Genomic DNA, 21636 nt, shown 5'->3' on the forward strand with positions numbered 1-21636 from the left:
CCCCAAACCCCAAGGAATGTACTTCACCCTCTCCAAGGCCTGAGGCAGCATGACTCTTCCACTGCAAGGAGGGGGAAGGCCCATCCTCTGCCTTTGGGGCAAACTCACCCTCTCCACGGGCTTGGGTGGGTCCACTCTCCTGGCCTGAGGCTTCTTGACTTCAGACCTCAGCCTCCATGGTTTTGTCTCTGAAGTTATTTTTCCTCCAATGTGTCCCTTCTCTGAGCCCCCCAGTCCAGACTGGCAGCGGCTCTGTTTATACAGGTCCCACAGCACTCTCGTTGGCTTTCTATGCAGTAGCCTTGGATCACGCCCATCAGACATAAGGAGTTTCCACAGATCCTTCCTGGATAACTCCATGTCTGATCCTGACTCTCTCAGAGATGGCTGACTGGTTTCACATTTGGTTAAATTCTCACACAGGCCTCTGTTCTCTGGAGTCTCCCTTTCTGGAAGCCCAGAGTTTTCCAGGACCTTAATTTCTGGTTTCTTTTTACTCAAGAGTTCAGTTTTTAGCTTATCTCTCTCCTGTCGCATTTCGCTATAAGCTGTGAGGAGAAACCAGGCTGCCCTTTTGACATTTAATTCGTAGATCTCCTCTGCTAAATATCCAAGTTCATGGCTTTTAAAATCTGCCTTCCAGCCAAAGCCACTAGTCAACTTTGCCAGATTATCTGCATTTTAAAACAAGGATCACCTTCCCTTCCTTCCAGTCTGTAATGACACATGTCTCATTTCTGTCTAAGACTTTATCAGAAGTGTCTTTAGAGTCCACATTTCTACCAACAGTCTCTTCAAAGCATTCTAGGCCTCTGTATCAAGCTTCTCACAACTCTTCCAGAATGTTCCCCTTATCCATTTAAAAAGCCATTCCAAGGGGTGCACGGGTAGTTTAGTGGTTAGAATGCCCGCCTTCCATGTGGGAGATCCGGGTTTGATTCCCGGACCATGCACCAAAAGAAAAAAGTCCTTCCAACATGCTTGGTATTTGCAAACTGCAGCAGCACCCCACTCTCCTGGTACCAAAATCTGTTCTAGTTTGCTAGCTGCTGGGATGCAATATACCAGAAACAGAATGGCTTTTAAAAGGGGGAATTTAATGAGTTGCTAGTTTACAGTTCTAAGGCCAAGAAAATGTCCCAATCACAGCAAGTCTATAGTGAATGAGGATCAAAGGCATGGCTTTTCTGGGGTCCACCACAGATTCAGACCAGCACAGGTAGCTTCTGAATGTCACTCCTCTGGTGCCCTGGAAGAGTATAAACCAGAAAGCCCGACTTCTGTAACAAAAGGGGAAGCAAACTGAATGACACTTTTCATATATCCAAACACAAAAATAAAATCAACCTTTTTGAGCACTATGTGCCTGGTACTAATCCAAGTATGCTACAAGTATTAATTTTTTCAACCCTTGGGGAATATTAATGTTATTGTCTCCATGATATAGATAAGAAAATTGAGGCAGAGATTAATAACTCTGTCACAGGAACAACACAGCTAGGAAAGGGAAAGGCTCAGACTCAAATCTGGGCAATTTGACTCAAAGACAACCCTCTTATCTACTTATACTGCCTCTCAGCAACCCTACGGACTCTCATGGACTTGAGTCTGCCATGAAAGACAGGCAACCAGTCCCAGCACGATGGGGTTTCCTTACCAGCTCTTCCCATTGAAGCTTTAAATGGTTTGAGGTCCAAGGACTTAAATACAGCCAGACTCCTTCCACAGGACACACAACAGTAACATATATTTTCATGCAAACTTCTTACTAGTCTTTTGGATAGAAATGGGAATTTATTTGCCAGGAAGGGTGATGCCATCTTACTTCTGTTGGAAGCACAGCATGGCCTCCTCTTTGCTGATTCTGTGTTTGGCCCCAGGGCAGCCTGTGCTGCGCTTCTTATCTGCGGTGCTGAAACCTGGACTACCCAGCACCACACAGGAGTCCAGACCATCGATACCAATGCTTGGGTTATATTTGATCCCCAGATCGATGTGTTCCTGGATCCCAAAACTGAAGTTTCCAGTATCGGAGAAGTTATTTTTTCTAAACCGGTGCTCCTGCACCTTTAGACCTTTCTACAAGATTTCCTCTGTCTAATGCCACAGGATCTCATGTTGTATCTAGCTTTGGAGAACACAGGGGTCTTGCCTGTGAGCTGCTCCAAAACCTTCGCTGATAGACAGGTTGGTCTGTCTCCACTCTCCCCCAGGCAGATGTTGAGGCAGAGCTAGTGGATGTGAAGTTCCCGCATAGAGTTCTCCTTTTCACCCTGATCCCACACCATGATGGAGAACAGGAAGAGCCAGATTTATTTCTGATACTTCTTTTTTTCCAGGGACCATGGCCTCTGTGTGGAGCTTTTGTATGCATTTGCTCCATCAGTTAAAATCCCCCTATGGAAATTTGAAGAGTGGTGACATTGTTTGGGAGAGAGTCTCATGATAACTTGTCACAAGCCAAATGAGGTTGCTTTTCTCTTACTCTCCTTTTGCACTTGCATTTAACTGTGAGATATCCTGGCACTTCAAGCAAGGTACCATATTCTGTTTTAAACCTGGAACTGTGTTTTGAACACATACTTCAGGGAAGGGTACATATTTCATTATCGCCAAGTCGTGGCATGTGTTACCCCTGCTGGAGTGTGTGTTGTTCAGCTGTCTGTACTCTGTTGTTTGCCTAAATTATGCATTTTCAATATGTCTCCATGATGGAAGAGACATGACTGTTCAGAAGCATCCAAGATTTTCTCTTCCTAATCCACCAAGGTTCTACACTGTGAGCAGACACTCAAAGGGGGAGAAGTCATCACACCCCCTTCCATTAGGTCTTTGGTAACTTAATGCCTCCTCAAGAAGTTGAAAGAGAGTTGATGTCATATGTGTTTATAGAACATGAAATCTGTTTTAAAAAATAAAGTTATTTTGCGTGGTATATACAGTTTCACCACAAGCATGCATTTATTTAATCTTAATCTCCACAATCATTTACAATATTTTCTTTTTATTTAGCATTTCCCCACTTTTAAATGTTGTCCACATGCTTTTATGTAACCTCACGCATAAAAGAATGGTATACCACAGATACTCCTCTATCTCCATCCTGTCACTTTCTTATGAAGATTACTTAGTCTGTCATATATAAATCTCTTTATAGGTACCAACACTTTTTAGCTATTCATTAATCTTATCTTGTTCTTTTGGCTTCTGGATCATCTTTAGCTGAAGTCACAGTCATTTGAGGTCAGGACATGTTTTTATCCAAATAGATTTGTTGGAGCTAAACCTGAATTGTAGCCAAGAAAGGTCTTAAATCAAGTGCCTACGAAATTAGAAGCATTACCAAGAAGGTATCAGCAGGGTTTTGTTTACTGGCGTTTTATTGTCAAATAAATTGTATGCATTGGTGATGGAAAACTATTGGTTGCTAATGGTAGAACCCTTAAGAAACGTGGCATTGTCTAATTTTGCCTTTTGTTTTTAAAACATGAATTCCTCCTTCCCTTCCTCTTTGCCTCCTTCTCTCTTCCCCTTACTTCCTCCCTTCTTTCCTCCCTTCTTTCCTGCCTTCCAGGGATTTTGCCTTTAGGGATTGGTGCTTTCCATTTGTGGCGATCTCTATGTTCCTACACTTGATTCCATAAAAAGTATGAGATAAACAAGGATGTCTGCCCTGAAGTAAATGAGACTGTATTCACCAGCTATTATGTAAAAGATGTTATTCAGAGCTGTGTAAGGGGAGAATGGGGTGGTCATAAGGCTGCACATATTCTGATAGGACAGCACTTTTCTTCCTCCTTTGAAGTAAGGTGAGGGGCACGTGACTTGCTTTGGCTGATGAAATGTGAGCAAGATGTTAGAAGCTTTAGGAGCCAGAGTGTGCCCCACCGTGTGCTGTCCCCTTGCCATAGCGATTGTGAAAGCGAGCATTGAGATGGAGCCTCTGTCTTTCTGGATCTTTAAGTGACTATGATAAGCTGAATTGAAAAAAGTAGGAAACATTCTTTTGTTGGGATAAAGCACTGTGATTTGGCAAAACCAGTGTAATCTAATCTGTTCTGGCTGTTACAAGGGATTAAATAAGTATGCTTATGCTTAAGGAGTTTGTGATCTTAATTGGGCAGGGAAGATACATTTGCGTAATGGAGAAAGCATCAGCCACTCATGGTACCCTTTATTTAGCTACATTTATTAATTAGCAAGAGAAATTGATTCTAGCAGAGAACTGAACTTTTGAGTGAATTCCTGTGACCCATTTCAACTTGGAAAAATAACTTTTTTTTCCCTGAAATTTTTTTTTATCACAATTGATCAAAACACCTATGCAAGGATTAAAATTAATTATTAATTAGCCAGTAGAAGCATGGTATCTTTAATCTGAAATTGGGAATAAGAAAATCAATCCATTATCTGTCTATTTTATAATCTACCTAGACAATGGAACAACAAATATTTGTTGATCATCTGGTATGAACCAGGCACAGTTCTAGATGCTGGGGCTAGAGTCTATTTGTTTCCCAGATCATACACACGAAAAAGAAAAAACAGAGTCTAATGTCATAAATCTTGCATTTTATCAGGGAGATGAATAATAAACAAGTAAAACATAGAGAACATGACATTAATGATGAATGCTATGAAGACAAAGTGGGGAAATGAGAGTGACAGGGTGGGCAATTTTCTAGAGGGTGGTCATGAAAGGTCTCTCTGAGAAAGTAATATTTGAGGAAGAAATTAAAGAAGAGAAAGAAAGGCCTTGTAAATACCCAGAGGAAGACTATTTCAAGGGCAAGAACAGCACCTGCAAAGGCCTTGAGGCAGGGAAGGCATTAGGGCTGAAGAGGAAAGTGCAATGGAGGACATTGAGGACATGAAGCCCTCATTGGCCCATTTTAAGTCTGATGGGAAAACAGGAGAATTTGAATGAAGGAGAGTCATGATGTGCTTTATGTTTTAAATTGATGATTCCAGAATAGTCTGTAAATGGCAAGAGAGCAAACAGGGAAGGAGGAGGTTTGGGAGAGAGTCCAGGTGATGGAGGATGGGTTTGGGTGTGGTTGGCAAGTAGAGGTTGTGAGAAGTAGTTGGAGTCAGGATATATTTTGAAAATATATCATTGATAGGGTTAGCTGACTGGATATGAGTTTTGGTCGGAGCATCTGGCTGAATGATAATGCCATTTTATTAGATAAGGAAAAGAAAGAGAAACAGGTTTTGGGGGTAGGTGGGGAAATAAAGATTTCGCTTTGGCCCTGCTAAGTTTGAGATGCCTATTATTCAAAAGGAGATATCTATAAGGCCATTACTTATATGAGCCTGGAGATCTGGGGGAGAAGTTAGGGCTAAAGAAATAAGGTTAGGAGTTCAATGAGTAGTTGGGTTTAAATCCATGAGAGTGGATGAGATCACTAAGGAATGAATGACTAAGGAATGAATGTAGCAAGTGAAGGAAGATGTCGGAGGACTGAGTGTTAGGGTGTTCCCTGAGAAGGAACAGCCATTGAGGGCAGGTGGACAGCGAGGCAAAAGAAGGGTCCCTACATGAAGAGAGTGTTACTAGAAAGAGGGAGGAGGGACAACTGTGAGGAAGGCTGCTGAGAGGGTCAGGGTCCTGACTGAGATTTGACCACGTTGGATATAGCAGCATGGAAATCATGGTGACATTAACAATATCAGTACCAAAGGTCTAGTGGGGCCTAAAGCCTGATTGGAATTGGTTCAGGTAAGAATGGAAGGTGAGAAAATAGAGAAAGACAAAATATATGGTTCTTGGAAGGTTTTTGCTATGGGTGGAGGGGAGAATTGCTACATGGAATGTGGGGCCAGAAACATTTCTTTTTTTAAGATGGGATTTTTTTTTTATATAGTGATAGGAATTATTCAGGAGAAAGAAAGGAATTGCTGGTACAGGAGAGAGGGGGCAGAATTGCTGGAGGGACCTCTTTGAGTAGGCAGGAGGGGATGGGATGCAGTGACGGGCCACCCACTTTGCTGCAGCTCAAGCATTGCACATTCTAGAACTGTTCAGATGCATATAAGTGAGTTTACATAGTTTTTGGAGGATGCTGAAGTTATCTTCTGCTTGCTTCTATTTTCTAAGGAAAATAAGACTCAAGGTCATCAGATAAGCATGAGGAAGGGGTGGAAGTATAAAATAGTGTTCTAGCAGTGAGGTTGTAAATTGACCAGAGATGTGTAGTGGGATGGCTGAGCAGAGCGGAAAGCCCTTTGAGAATAGTGTCATATTTTAAGCCAGACCAGCCAGTACAGTTGTGTATTTCTTTCTGTAGGTTTGGCAGCTGCTCTCATGAGGAGAATTTTATTTAAACAAGGTTTTAGTTTTGCCAAGTGAATAATATGGATAGGCAGATTAGCAGGAGAGTTGGATACATGTGCAAGGGAGTGATTATTGTGTGGTTATCATGGCTTTTGCTGGATAATAAGGAAGGTGGTGGCGTAAGGGGTAATGGACAGTGAGGGAGGTGGTCAATGGATTGCGGGGCCATTGAGGTTGAATTGTTGGAGGTGGGGTACTAGAGGGAGTGAGCTGGAAATAACTTTGCAATATGAAGCTGGAAGCTCTCCTGAAACGTAATCTCAAAAGGGACATTTAAAAAGGACCTATTTTTGCAGCATGGGTGGGGAAAAATGCATTTTTCAAGTATGACTTCAGCTTATGTTTTACCTGTATATTCACTCTGCAATTCTTTGGCAAGTTATTACAATTAGTCAATTATCTCTGTGTCTGCATCCATGAAAGGAGACTTGTGAGAAAGCAGAACTAAGTACTTAGTGATCATTAGATTCCACTGAATTTCACTCCTTTGTGGAGGTTTAACTGGCAGGCTAGAATTGCAGGGCTGTCATTTCAGCTGGAACATTGAGCCTCATATAAAGACATGAAATTTGAAGATAAGGTTTTGGTTGGCACAACAAAAGAAGCTTTGATGTGTTACAAGTGAGAGATCACCGGATACATATCATCTATTTGGTTGATTAAAATGTTAATTGATTAATAATAGCACATAAATAAATCTCCCCATTGTACACTTGTCATATGTATTTATCTTGAGACACATTAGTGAATGAAAAATTTTGGAAATATAAAAATGTTCTCATCAAAGATATGGCAGTGGTAGAGTGTGTTTATGTAGGTAAATACACTTCATACCACAGATGAATCTTATTGCTATTTTTGAAAGGGTCTAGGGCCTTACTAGCCAAAACTATTGTAATAGTCAAATTCAGTGAATATTTATTGAAAATCTGCTGTAAGCATTTTCACATACAATGTTTTTAGGGGAAATTTTACCAATGATTAACATATCCAGAAGTACAGCCATCTGAATGATGCTGAAATATAAAAATTGCCACTTTTATTAAATATCCAGCCAGAACACCTTGAAAATGTTATCTCAGCAAGTGGCATTGGTTGTATTTTAATATCCAATTTCCTTATTTAATTTATTTTGTTTTATTCTTTCTTTTGGGGGGATCAGGTTACAAATTTTATTTTTTCCTGCATTCCTGAATTTTGTCAAGTGGTTTATGGGTCAAGACTAGTGGCTCTCTTGGGGGATTTCTCCCAGACTATTAACAATTACTATTTCTTTTTTTTTTAACATGGGCAGACACCGGGAATCGAACCCGGGTCCTCGGGCATGGCAGGCAAGCATTCTTACCTGCTGAGCCACTGTGGCCCGCCCAACAACTATTTCTTGAAGTGATTTTAGATTGAGTCTTACATTAATGTATGTTTTAAGAGTAACTGATGGTGTACAATCCTGTAAGTCTTAATATGACTGTTGGTTTAATTTGGCATATTTAGTATAAGGTTTACTCATTGTTTAATATACTCATCTTTGACTTCGAATAAAAACTTTCTCCCTTTATAAATGATCTCTTTCTATTGCTGTACTCCTCTTGTCCTTAAAAATAATCATAGCAATTGCCACCATGATAAAGTCCCTCAAAACTCATGAGGGTCATCAGGATGTTTCTTCACTTTCAAATTTTTGACAGGGCTGTAACTGAGAAATTAGGATTTAACAATGGTTTGTGATGACTGACTCATTATAGATATTTTTAAAATTTTCTAATATTTTAGAATAGCCAGAGGCAAATATCTAAAATTTCTGTTCTATAATCCAGCTATGATCTCTGAAAATGATTGTATAATCCTACAACCTTTATCTTGTGACTGTAAAAACCTTATGACTCACCCTCACTTGTGCCTCCTTATCCTGTTTTTCAACTTTAAAGTCTTTTGATCACTAGATACAGCCTCCTAATGTTTATTCAAAAAGGGCCTTGAATTAGCCCAGAACTAATCCACCCCAATTCCAAAGCTTTCTTGCTAGACGGAGCTGGATTTAACCAAAATTGGCTGCCTGACATACTCATTTGCTTAAACTTCATGTAATCACTTTGTGTATATCCAAGATAATTTCTGACCTTGTCATCTCAATCCATTGTGCTTATTATTCTAAAACCTGCCTGTCCTTTGATACTATTAAACTATCAGAATTATTGCAGTTCAGGGAGACAGATTTTCAGGCTGATAGGCCATTTGATCTCCTTTGCACTTAGCAATAAACACTTTCTCTCTTTGAAACCCTGGTGTCTCAAGAATTGGTCATTTGAGCACATCAGGCAGAGAATCTGCCACTTTTAATTGGTATCAGGGCCTCTTCCCATGCAAGGTTTTTCAAATTTATTGTTTTCAAAGGAGCTGGGATTGGAAGGCACTTGTGCATTAGCTGCTTTTAAAAGTGGCTGTATTATTCCTGCAAAGGAGCAGCCAAGCCTACTGATAATTGTGCCCAAGAGTCACTCCTCGAGAATCTCTTTCATTGCTCAGATGTGGCCTCTCTCTCTCTAAGCCAACTCAGCAGGTGAACTCACTGCCCTCCCCGCTATGTGGAACATGACTCCCAGGGGTGTAAATCTCCCTGGCAATATGTGACATGACTCCTGAGGATGAGCTGGGACCCAACATCATGGGAATGCAAAACCTTCTTGACCAAAAGGAGAAAGAGAAAAATGCAACAAAATAAAATCTCAGTGGCTGTGAGATTTCAAACAGAATCAAGAGGTTATCCTGGAAATTATTTTTGTATTATGCATTATATAGATACCTGTTCTAGTTTTTGGTATATTGGAATGGCTAGAGGGAAGTATCTGAAACTGATGAACTGGGTTTCAGTAGACTTGATTTCTGAAGATGACTGTGCAACTGTATAACTTTTACAATGTGACTGTGTGATTGTAAAAACTGTGTGTCTAATGCTCCTCTTATCCAGGGAATAGACAGATGAGTAAAATAGAGAGAGAGATAATAAATAAATAAATGATAGGGGGAGATAAAGGATAAAAATTGGGCAGATTGAAATATGGTGGATCAATGAGAGGGAGTGTGTGTTAGTTTGCAAATAGCTAGAATGTGATATACCAAAACTGGAATGCCTTTTAAAAAGGGAAATTTAATAAGTTACAAGTTTATAGTTCTAAGCCTATAAATATGTCCAAACTAAGGCATCCAGGGGAAGATAACTTAATTCAAGGAAGGCCGATTGGTCAGGAACACCTCTGTCAGCTGGGAAGTCACGTGGCTGGCATTTGCTGGTCCCTTGCTCTTGGGCTCCGTTGCTTTCAGCCTCTGTTCCTGTGGGGGTTCCTTTCACTTTGCTTCTCCAGGGCTGACTTTCATCTCTTGGCTTCCCTTGGCTCTCTCCAGGTTCTGGCTTGCTTAACATCTCACGGTGATGTCTGCTGGGCTCCAGGTATCTGTATCAGCTCTCTCTCTGTGGGCTCTGTCACTTCTGTAGATTCTGCTCTGGAGTTCCTGTTGGCCCTACTATTTCTGTCTCTCTCCAAAATGTTTCCTCTTCAAGGATTCCAGTAAACTAATAAGATCCACCTGGAGTGGGTGGAGTCATCTCCATCTAATCAAAGGTCACACCCACATTTGGGCATGTCACATCTCTGTGGAGATAATCTAATAAAAATATTCCAACCTATAATATTGAATTAGGATTAAAAGAAATGGCTGCCCTCACAAGATTGAATCAGGCTTAAAACATGACTTTTCTGGGGTACATAATACTTTCAAACTGGGACAGAGGGGTAAGGGGTGTGGGGTGTATGAGTTCTATTTTTTTTCTATTTATCTCTTTTTCTGGAGTGCTGTAAGTGTTCTAAAAATGATCGTGGTGAAGAATAAACAACTATGTGATGTTGTTGTGAGCCATTGATTGTATAATGTGGTTAGACTGTATGTATATGGATATTTCTCAATAAGAATTAAATTAAAATGTAGATGTGTATGTGTCCATGAAGTATGTATGGCAAAATGTTAATTATTGTATCTAAGTGGTTTTTATTTTCTATATTGTCTAAAAGTACATAATAAAAATACCTATTGTAACAAAAAAAATCAAATCACACTAAGGCATATCATACTCAAATTCTTGAAAATCACAGAGAAAATCTTAAAATTAGCTGGGGGAGGAGGCACATTACCTTCAAAGGAATAACAACAGGAATTGAAAAGAACTTTTTAAAAAGAGCTATGGAAATTAGAAGACAATGGTTTGACATCTTTAAAGTGCTGAAAGAAAACTCCTACCGATCTAGATTTCAATAACCTGTGAGCATATCTTTCCAAAACAAAGACGAAACGAGATATATTTTCAGACAAAAAGGCTGAGGCCTAATCAAGATGGCAGAGCGAGAAGCCTCAGGACTCCATCCACCCACAAAAGCTTTTGAATAATCAGCAAAAACTTGCAGAAACACCTCTCTCAAAGCTCAGAAGAAAAATCAAAAAGCCAAAGAAACCTAGTTAAAAGACTGCAGTAGTGGGGGGGAAACTAAATTAAGAAAAAGTGTATTTATAAGCAGTAGGATCTTATGGTGCCCTATTGGCCCCTTCCCCATCCCTACTTTTGTAGTTTTGATTTGTAATTCCACTTTTTACTTCCTAAAGTATCTGAAAGGCAAATGCATAAAATGTAATGCTAAACCAATAGTTTGGGGCTCATAATATATAAATTGTGACAAGAATTAAATCAAGGTGATGGGACCTTCATAAAAAAAAAAAAGGCTGTATTATTAAATCATGTTTCTGTGTGCTGATTTGTTTGTTAACTATGTGTTCATTTTATGGGCTGAGCCCAGAGTTTCCATTGTAAGTGTTTGGGAGTGTGTCTTCTTTCTGTGCAGGTGAGGCTTAAAAGTCCCCCATAAAATGCTCTGGGATCACAAAAGGAAAAAATATAGCAATGCCTGACGGGACCACTTTATTGAGGCTTTGAAGTACTTTTAATCTCTGAATGTTTGTGGCTTGACCATGGGGAGGCAACAGGTCACTGGAGATTTTGCCTTCAGTTTTCATGCTTTGAGAATCAAAGGTAGATAACAGTTTGGAAAAGCCCTGTATGAGGCCAAAGATTTTTCTAAAGGTTTTTATATCCATATATAACTGTATTTTACTACTTCAAACCCAGCAGCCTGCAATTTTGGTTTCATTGAAATTGTATTTTCTTTAAATATACAGGATAATAGCACTTTAAGAGGAATCTCATTTTATAAATACAGATATATTTTATTTAATCGTATCTAAAGTTTTTAAGCTAATTTGGCAACTATTTCTTTTCAAAGAGTGGCATCTCCAAGGAGATTTTTCAGCCTACAAGATGCTCAGTGGCTGTCTACTTAAAAGCTGAAATGAGATCAGTGTTACTTCATCTTGAGGTAACAAAAATAAAACCCCAAGCAAGTAACGATTTAAGATTTTGCTTGAATACTTAATTTCCTGGGGGGAAATAAAAAGTCTTCAAAGCTGCATAATTATTATACTACTGAATAATTACATTTTTTTCTCGGCTCCCAGTATTCTTATACTTTAGAGACAAATGTTTTTAAAAAGATGTGAAAAGATCTGATTTGTCAAAGAATGTAAAAAGGTAATACACCATGGATCAAGGGTCTCTTAGCCAAACCTCTGGGGCAGATGCAGTTTGGAATTAAAGATTTTTTTAGATATTAGAAAAATAATACATGCCCAATGCACATGAGAATAATATGTGCCTGATGTGCATAAAAGCCAATTATGACACTTGAGTTTCAAAGGTAGGAAGAGTTTATTGCAAAGGGAAGCAAGGAGAACAGATATGGCCTATGGGCTTTAAAATCTGTCTCCCCAGTCTAAGGAGTTTAGGGTTTTTATGGATTCAAACAAGAGGAGATGGAGTTGTTACCATTACAATAATAAGTATAAACAACTACAATTTACAAACGTAAGGGAGCAGAGCTAAGCAAGAACTAAACTAGAATAACCGTTATAATAAGTTACTTCACTATAGTCAGCTGTTCTGGGCTGACTCAGTTCCTTCATTAACATTAGGAAGTTGTCTTTGTGATGATAAGACTCTAAAGTTGTAAAACAGGATAAGGGCACACAAGTGGGGCCAGTCATGAGTTACAATTTGCAATTCAGTGGGTTTCAGTAATATCAGGTATTTCCTTTTGGCTATTTTATAATATATTAGAAAGTAAGAAAAAGACATCTATATAATGTTTAGTTATCAGCTATTTTGTTAAATCTTAATTTCTCATTTACACAGTATATATTCTTTAATCAAACGCATGAGTATTTCTGCCATGAAACGTGAAATATTCATGCTAAATGGGATAAAGGCTAATTCACAAAAAAACTATGTTTCAAAGGTTTTAAAGTTCGGATTTATAGTTAGATGTGTGAGCCTGTACTTGTTTTCTTTTTGATTATATTTACCTTATACTTTTTTTTGCTGGCCAAAGTGTGTTGCAGAGATCAGCAGCATCATTCTTACCTGGTTAAGTAAGTCTGGGAGCTGGTTAGAAACACAAAATCTCAGGCCCCATCCTAGACCTGATGAATCAAAATCTGCATTTTAATAAAATTCCCAGGTGACTCAAACACATTAAAGTTTGAGGTATTGCTTTGGCCTTAATTTAGATTCTAGGTCTTGGAGGGCAAAGATAATATGGAAATACTTTAGTTATTCAAATCCTTGGAGAATGGATTTTTTTTACCTTAGCCTCCAGGGAGATCTCCTTGGCAGTCCCCTCCCAGAATAACAAACATTCTGGCTTTATGTTTATTGTTCCTCCCCACTTAAAAAAAAAAATCAGTCTGACATTATTGGACTTTTAACTGGATCATCTATCCCATGTATTATAATTTTTAATACATGGGGATTTGTCCTTTATGTTGCACTTTCGAGTTATTCTACCTGTTTCTTTATCTTTCTTGTATTCTTTTGAACTGATTATTTTTTCTCCTTCCATTTCTTCTCCTAGTTTATTGTAACCCTATTTTACATTTTAGCAGTAATCCTAAAAATTTTAGCATGTATGGTACTTGTAAAAGTTTTAACTTAGTCAACCTCTTTTCCTCCTCCCAAACAGTACCTTAGAACATTTTAACTCAGATTAGTCTCACTTGAGCTGTGCTATTGTAAGAATTCGAGAGTTTTGCCACGCAAAGGAGGATTCCAAGAGACGTTCTCTCATGCAACACGCAAGGGGTTTATTTACCACACATGCGTGGGGCTCACTGAACACGCAGGAACAGAGAGCCCCAAGCCTGGGTTTTGGGAAGCTTTTTGAGGGCCAGGATAAGGGGGTGGGGTTTGAGGGTTGAACATGAGTTACAGGTTCTGCTTTATGCAGGAAGTAGATAACAAACATTTTGCAAGAAGCAGATAACAAACATTTTTCACGCATGAGTCATGGGAGCTGCTTCATGCAAGAAGCAGCTGTCTTGTGCAAAACTCCCTTACTCAACCTTCTCAGTTGCATTCTTAGATAAACTTCCTCCGGCAGTTACAACCTTGCATAACCAAGGCAGCAGAAAACCTTGCATAACAAAGGCAGCAGATAACCGCCCCTGGGAAGTCCCGGGTTGTTTTTCTTAGCCTGATGGGGCCCATAACTCTTTTCTTTACAATCCTTCTTTACATAAGAAAAGTTAGCTACTGTTAAGTTTTATAAAATCCTTCTTTACACTATTGTTATTGTGCATTAAGTCTATCTTTAAAAATTTTTGATCACGTAAAATTTTATGGTCCTGTAGCAGATGCTTATTTACATTTATCCATATATTTGCCACATTCTTTACTATTCATTCTTACATTTTGGTCATCCCATCAAGGATCACTTTTTTCCCATCTGAATTCTTTAGAATTTCCTTAAGTGAATATCTCTTGATGACAAACTCTTTCATTTTTTTTTGTCTGAAAATGTTTTTATTTAGCCCATATTTAAGTCTGCTCTTACATCTGTCCACTTTTTAAAATTTCAATTTCAATATTTTTAATTTGTAGATCTATTTAGTCTTTTTATTTTTAATATTTGCTTGGTTTTTTTTGTAATAGTATTTTTCACACTCATCTTTTCGAGATTCTTTGTTTATTCCCTTAAACATATGAAATATGATTTTTATATTCTGAATTTGATAATTCCAGTATCTGAAGTCTGATTCTGTGGCTGTTATCACTGTGCCTTGTTTCCTAGTTTTGTATATATGTTAATTAATTAGTTAATTAAGCTTTCACTGTAAGCCACTCATTTTCCTCATAACTTTAAGTGTAGTGACCCTTCCAGGTCTGGGTTATAGAAGAACTCTTGCATAAAGTAAGTTTCTTTGGCTCTGCACCTGGGGTGTTGCTGACTATGACCCTTAACATTAATTTTCTGCCTCAGGTTCTTTTAGACCCTTATGGCTATTTGAATTTGTGCTGCAAATTTGCATGAGTTTTGTTTGTTGTGATGAATTTTCAGAGTCGATTTTCTCTTCTTTTTTCCATCCACGGCCAAGATTTGATACCGACAAAAGTTTTTTTGCACTCATCTAGGAACCTAGCTTTATGTGTTGGTGGTGGTGGTAGAGCAGAGGAGAATTTCAGTCTTGTTTTTGGCAGGACTTGAGCTTTGTTTGAAGACTCTTCAACCCCTGGAGCAGTGTCTCTGCTCCTCAAACTCCTTTGTGACACTTGGAAAGGGATCCCCCACTGGATAGATATAACCCTGTAAGCACACAGTTGATTTCAGCAAGTGCCCTGTTTGCTGTGATCCTGCTTGCCAAAAGCTCAAATACTCTGAAGTTAGGCAAGTTGGCCTCAAGGCAAAAGCCAGCTGCTGTGCTTAGCTTACATCTATTAATTACTTCCTTGTTATCACATCGGTGCATTTCAAGAAGACATTTAAAATGCTTTAACCAACACATTTCATGGTACTCAGCAGGAATGTAGGACAGGGTAGCTCGCCTGATACACTGCCAGACACGGGATTCCTCTGCCTTTCTTTACACTTTTACCATCTATATATGTCTTTCTAATCAGTGCATTGTTTATTTTTTTTGCCTTTTTTAAGGCGTTATATTATTATGTAATCTTCTGCAACTTCGTTCTTCTCACTATTTATACATGAGCTATGGTTCGTTGATTTTTACTCTATACTGATATGTGAAGAACCCACAATGTGCTTAACTACTCAGATTCTTCTGTTGATGGACATTTGGACAACTTCCGGTTGTTGCTATGATGAGCCGTGCTGCTAAATACATTCTTGTACATGGATCTGGGTGCACACATCCAGGATTTTCTCTAGAATATATATGCCTAAGAGTAGACTTGCTGGTTCCTTGGGTAAGCACATATTCAACTTTACTAAGTGACTACAAATGGTTTCTAAAGTGGTTGCAGCAAATTACAACCCCATCAGCAGTGAACGTGAGTTTCTGTGGCTCCATGTCCTTACTAACTCTTCATATCATCACATTTCTCAAGTCTGGGCTAAAAGCTGATTGTGACTTACTAGCTTCTTAGTTCGGTTGTCATAATTTGCTTTTTAAAACCCAGATATCAATACAATATACATCTTCATATATGTTCATCTTGTCATATAGCTGTTTATATAATTGTCTAGCAAACCCAAAATAGCAGTTAGTCTAAGGAACATATTATCATAGTCATTGTATTGTCTCATTTGAAAATGGTAGATTGTTTTATAATGTTTACATGAATGTAAAGTGCATATATAGAATTAAATACTTTCAGGATGTCTTATGTTTCTTAGAAATCCATGTTATAAGCCAAAGAAATTGCTGTTGACTTGCTCTTGTTTAACGGAGTTGCATGTTTGTTGTTTTCTGTGGGGGGCTGAGTTGTGTACCCCAGTTTGGATATTCTCGGTCTTGCCCTGGATGCTGGAGGGCACGGGCTCATTGTAAACAAGATCTCTTGAAGATATTACTTCAGTTTAGGTGTGGCCCAAATGAACAGGTTGGGCTTCAATCTGGATTAATGGGATCCTTTATAAGCAGAATGAAATTCAGACAAAGAGAGAAAAAGCCACTAGAAGAAGCAGGAAGTCGGGGGGATCCAGAGAAGGAGAAACCCTTGCCGTATCGCATTGCCATGTGACAGAAAAGCCAAGGACCAAGGATCACAGCAGCCAGCCCTGGAATTCCAGTTTTCAGGAAGAAAACATCTCCTTGCTGACTTCTCAATTTTGTACTTCTCTGAGCTTCAAAACCATGAGACAATGAATTCCTGCTGTTTAGCCAACTCATTTTCTGGTGTTTGGTTTTGCAGCCTGGAAACTAAGACATTCTCCAATACCGTATTTAAGATATTTAACATTTTCTGTAGCAATCAGGTTTAATTCCTTTTGAAAAATTTTTTTACATTGATAATAAAAGTAAAAACAGCAGAAGTTTCTTTTGCACTGTCTATGTGCCAGGCACTGTGCCAAGTACATGGCTCACACTGTTGCACTTAATACTCTCAACTCTCAACCTCTAGGGCAGGTGCTATTACAAATCCCCCTTCACATATCAGTGATTTGGAGTTTATTCAAGATTGCACAACTGTATTATCAACAGACCCTCTCCTCCTTTAATGAAAATACCTCTTTTTATTTTGTGAAGTAAATATAGATCTGGGAAGTTTGACGTTCTTTAAATCAGGAGGCAGATAACACTTAAGGAAGGCAGAAACTAGGTTCTGAAAACAGTGGCTTACTTAAACTTCAGAATCCTTTTTTGGTAATCTTGAGTCCCATGCTAATTTAACAACTTAATATGTGTTTTACAAGTTAAGTTAGTTTTTAATTGATGTTAGTTCTCCTGTCAGCATATATTAAATGACATCATATCTGAGTATTGAAGTTAGTCATATAATCATTGGGCCAGTATGGCATAATACTGTAGGTGGTTCTCAAATTTACCTGCACCTTGGGATAGATAACCTGGGGAGCTTCAGAAAATACCCAGGGAGCTGCCTGGGCATCACCTCCAGAGATTCTAATGTGTCTGATTTGTATGCAGACTGGGGCATCGAGAATTTTATATGCTCCCCGAATGATTCTAATGCCCAGCCAAGGCTAAGAATCACTCAATAGTAGCTGATTGTATGGGTGCCCCACTCAGATTCGCTGGGTTCAAATCCTGGCTCTGCCGCTCCCCTGATGTTATGACCTTGGGCAAGTTTCTTAACATCAAAGTGGCTCAATTTGTTCATTTGTAAAATGGGTATGATGACAAGAAGATCTACATATCAGAGTGTTCTTGTGAAGATTAAATAAGTATAATATATCCCAAATGTTTAGAATAGTACCTGGTACAAAATAAACACTCAATAATCTTTTATTTATTGTAAATATAATATTTAAAATTATAAAAATTATATTTAGAAGCAATTTATTATTAATAAAATAGTAGCAATTCTATCAGTAGTATATATAAAAGCTATTTTATGTTAAAAGCATTGGGAAAGGGGGCTAAGAAGAGAAATCAAACCAAGTTTTGCACAGTACCAACCTAGCTGTGTTATCTAGTTGTTTAGTTTTTTTTTTTTCATTGCTTATATTTAAAAGATAGTTCTAATCACCACCTGAATTTTCAGAGTATCTGTTCGAGTCATTGAAGATGTCTGGTTCCAAAGAACTACAGAAATTAAATCAAGACATTTGCAGAGAATTGATTGACAGCTTGTAGGTAGACTGGAGAATGTGCTTCCCACTATAATAGAGATAAAATTTGTAGTCTAAAGGACTTAGATTCCTTAAACTGAAATGAGCTCCTTTAGAATAATTTAACCTATGCTATTATTGTTGAAAATGTTTAAAAGTCAAAATATCAGAGAAAATATTTGATGTAAATTATATTATGTTGTGCAAGTTGAACCAGCATAGACCCTCCTTCTATCTAAATGCTGTTTTTCCCAGTTTTCCAGTGTCTCTTCAGTTGATCTATCTTATATCATAAACATGAGGCCTTAAATATTTTCTATTCTTGGTTTTACTGTTTTTCTCTCTCTCTCTAAAGTGGCTAACAAAACCATTGTCAACAGAAGTTGCATTTGTAAATCAAATTCTGTTTTCTTGTTAAATTATTTGATAATTTCAGAGAAACTCTTCCTATTTCAGATTCATCTTTAGCTGCAGTGTCTCTTATTTTAGGTCTTTTATTTAACGTCTGTTCTTACTGATATGCAAACAAGCTTTTAAATGAACTGCCCTAAAAGAAATATTTTAGTATAGTGAAAGATCTTTTTGTAATGCAAATAATGTTTTGTTCATGATTTTCTAGAGACTTCTGCTTTGTTCCTTCGTATTGGATGTGACTGAATTTATTTTTTATTATGGGTAAAAGGCATGTGCAAATGTAGTTTCTGATTATTTCTTTCAGTCTGTTCTCTCTAATTACATTATCATTATCATTGAGAAAATTGGCCACTTTTCCCACGGTGTTTAAAAGTGGATGGGGGGGCGGACCATGGTGGCTCAGCAGGTAAGAGTTCTTGCCTGCAATGCTGGAGACCCGGGTTCAGTTCTTGGTGCCTGCCCATGCAAAAAAAAAAAGTGAATGAGGGCAAGTGATATCATGCTAATCGGGGCATTTATAAAATGCTATTTAATAACTTTATTCCCATTGTTAGTAGCCAGTTTCATTAATTCATAAATTTATTTATTCATTATTTGTATGTCCACAGATAAATATCATACACTCTGGCATTCAAGGATTTGTGTGTGTGTGTGTGTGTGTGTGTGTGCGTGTGTGTGTGTGTGTGTGCGTGGGCTGGGAATCATACCCAGATCTCCCACATAGTAGGCAAGAATTCTACCACTGAACTACTCATGCATCCCAACATTTAAGGATTTTATAGTATAGTAAAATAAATACATCTATATCATGTCTGAGTTACAAATGAACATGAAGATGAATGTGGGACCCAAATCAAGATCTTTTACATTATTTCCCATAATCTAGTCCATCTTTTCTTCTTGAAAATTGGAATATAGATTACTTTTTTTATTATAAACATATTACACATTTAGAGATAGTAAAGATATATAGAAGAAAGAAAATTACATCTGGTCCTACCCCCTCTTTTGTTATTTAATCTTATAACTTATTCTGTGTAGTCATAGGTTGACATTTTTTTCTCGCAGACTTTTTCTCTCTGTGTCCACAGCTGCTCCAGTTGTTCAAATCCTAGACCAGCTTTATGCAGGTCCAGAGTGAGCTCCTACCTTTTCTCAGGCCTGTTTATCTTGAGAGCCCTCCAGGCAGTAGTGACAGTCTTGGAAGAAGTGAGCTGATGAAAATAGACTATGTTAAAATCGGGTTGATTTTCTTTACTCTTCTGACCAAAATTAGTGAGAAAAATAAGTCAGCAATTCCCAAGAGTGTTCCCAGCACATGGCTCAAATGAACTCTGATGCATTCCTCAAATTTTTCCTTCAAATTCTAAGACCTTTTGCTTTTTGGAGTACAAAATCCTCTGCATCTCCTAGCTAGACTTCCCCACTGAATTGATTTATCTCCAAGAAATTCAAGGTAGATCTCAGCTAGGCCAGGCATGATTTTATCTCCAGCTACCTTTACAGCATTTGCAATTTGCTTCTCTTTATTAATGCCATTACTAGGAGAGTAGACTATTGCCAGGAGAATTTTGTAGATGAGGATTCAGTGTGCATCCTTGATAGGCACCTTAACCTTGCTTGGTTAAATTTCTACTCCATTCTTCACTCCACCATAGTGAAAGAGAATAGAATGTTATATAGTCATTTTTTTTTCTTTTTTTGCTTATTTTTCTCCATCTAACTTTATTACTAACTTTATAAATTTTATTTTTTATTTACTCATCTTGTTTTTTTTTTTCATTCATATTCGGTATAGTCCTAGTCTGAATCCCCCCTCTGATTAGTATTGATGGTTCGATAGCAGTGAGTCATGTTATATTTGATGTTAAGGTTTGCTTGCTTTTTGCCTTTTTATGGGCATCTTTTATTTCATTGAAATATGTCAAAATCATATTTTTAATAGTTGTATAACATTCCATCTTATGAATATCCTGTTAGTTGTTTTTTTGATTTTTTAGTTGTGAAATGTAACATATATACACAAAAAGCAATAAGTTTCAAAGTACATTGTAACAAGTAATTATAGAACACATTTCAGAGTTTGGTATGGGTTACATTTCCACAATTTTAGGTTTTTCTTTATCGTTGATCCAAGACCTTGGAGACTAAAAGAAATAAAGATATACTTATTCAGCAGTCATACTCATTTGTTAAATCCTGTCTTCTCTGTTATAACTCCTCCTTCTCCTTTGGTCTTTCTCCCAGTCATCAGAGGTATTTGGACTATGCCCACTCTAGCTTTTTCATTTTGGAAATAGCTGTCAATAATATAGGATAGGGGCATGAAACTAATTGATGTTGTGGAGAGGCAGGCCTCTCTGGGTTTCATGGCTTATCTGGCCTAGGAACCATCTGGAGGTTGTAAGTTTCTGGGAAGTGATTGTGGTACCTGGAACATTTGTAAAATCTCAGATAGCACCCTAGATGTTCTTTAGGGCTGGCAGGAATGCTTTTTGTTGGGGTTTGGCAAAACATGGTAAATAGCAGTATCAAGTTGAAGCTTGCCTAAGAGTAGCCCCTAGAATAGACTCTTGATTCTAGTTGAATTCTCTCAGCCATTGATAATCTTATTCTGTTACAATTCTTTGCCCCCATTTGCTCAGGCAATCGTTCTCAATCCCACAGTGCGATGGCCAGTCTCATCCGTGGGATTCATATCTAACATTGCCAGGGAGACTTTTACCCCTAGATGTCATGTACCACATAGAGGGGAGGGTAATGATTTTACTTGCAGAGTTGGGCTTAGAGAGAGAGAGGTCACATATGAGCAACAGAAGAGGTCCTCTGGAAGTAACTCCTGGGACAATTATAGGTAGGCTTAGCTTCTCTACTATACACATGAGCTTCACAAGGCTAGCCTCAAGATCAAGAGCTTGGCCTATTGACTTGTGAGTCCCTGATATTTGAGACAGTATAAGGGGTTTCCCGGCCAGTAGAGCTTTGCAGTTCCATATTTTTTTCTCTCATCCCTTAAGGAACTTTGTGGATACTTTCTAAATATCTGCTCAACATACTCTGGGATGTATCCAGGTCTTACATTAAGCTATATAGAACTACAAGTCCTCATTCCTATTCTGGGCTTCCTATGTTTGGGTTGTTTAAATGATGTATCTGGACAGGTTGAGTTAGAACATGTGCTATAGAAAATAGAGGTGTTGAACA

The 21636-nt window shown here is 38.1% G+C and overlaps 1 protein-coding gene and 1 pseudogene across 7 annotated transcripts in view; one reads left to right on the top strand and one right to left on the bottom strand.

Annotated features, from left to right (window-relative positions):
- RGS6 (regulator of G protein signaling 6) overlaps positions 1-21636 on the top strand; it is a 658535-nt gene that overhangs the window by 134988 nt on the left and 501911 nt on the right. The window contains exon 2 of one of the 7 annotated variants that reach the window (XM_077122913.1): positions 11662-11754. The exons of the other annotated variants lie outside the window; for them this stretch is intronic. Within the exon in view, the coding sequence (XP_076979028.1) occupies positions 11728-11754 (27 nt within the window). The 5' untranslated portion in view covers positions 11662-11727. The remainder of the gene's footprint in view (positions 1-11661; positions 11755-21636) is intronic. 7 annotated transcript variants of the gene reach the window in all.
- LOC143651951 (large ribosomal subunit protein uL5 pseudogene) lies at positions 1795-2288 on the bottom strand (annotated as a pseudogene).

This window comes from Tamandua tetradactyla, chromosome 12, assembly GCF_023851605.1.
Source record: "Tamandua tetradactyla isolate mTamTet1 chromosome 12, mTamTet1.pri, whole genome shotgun sequence".
Lineage (NCBI taxonomy): Eukaryota > Metazoa > Chordata > Mammalia > Pilosa > Myrmecophagidae > Tamandua > Tamandua tetradactyla.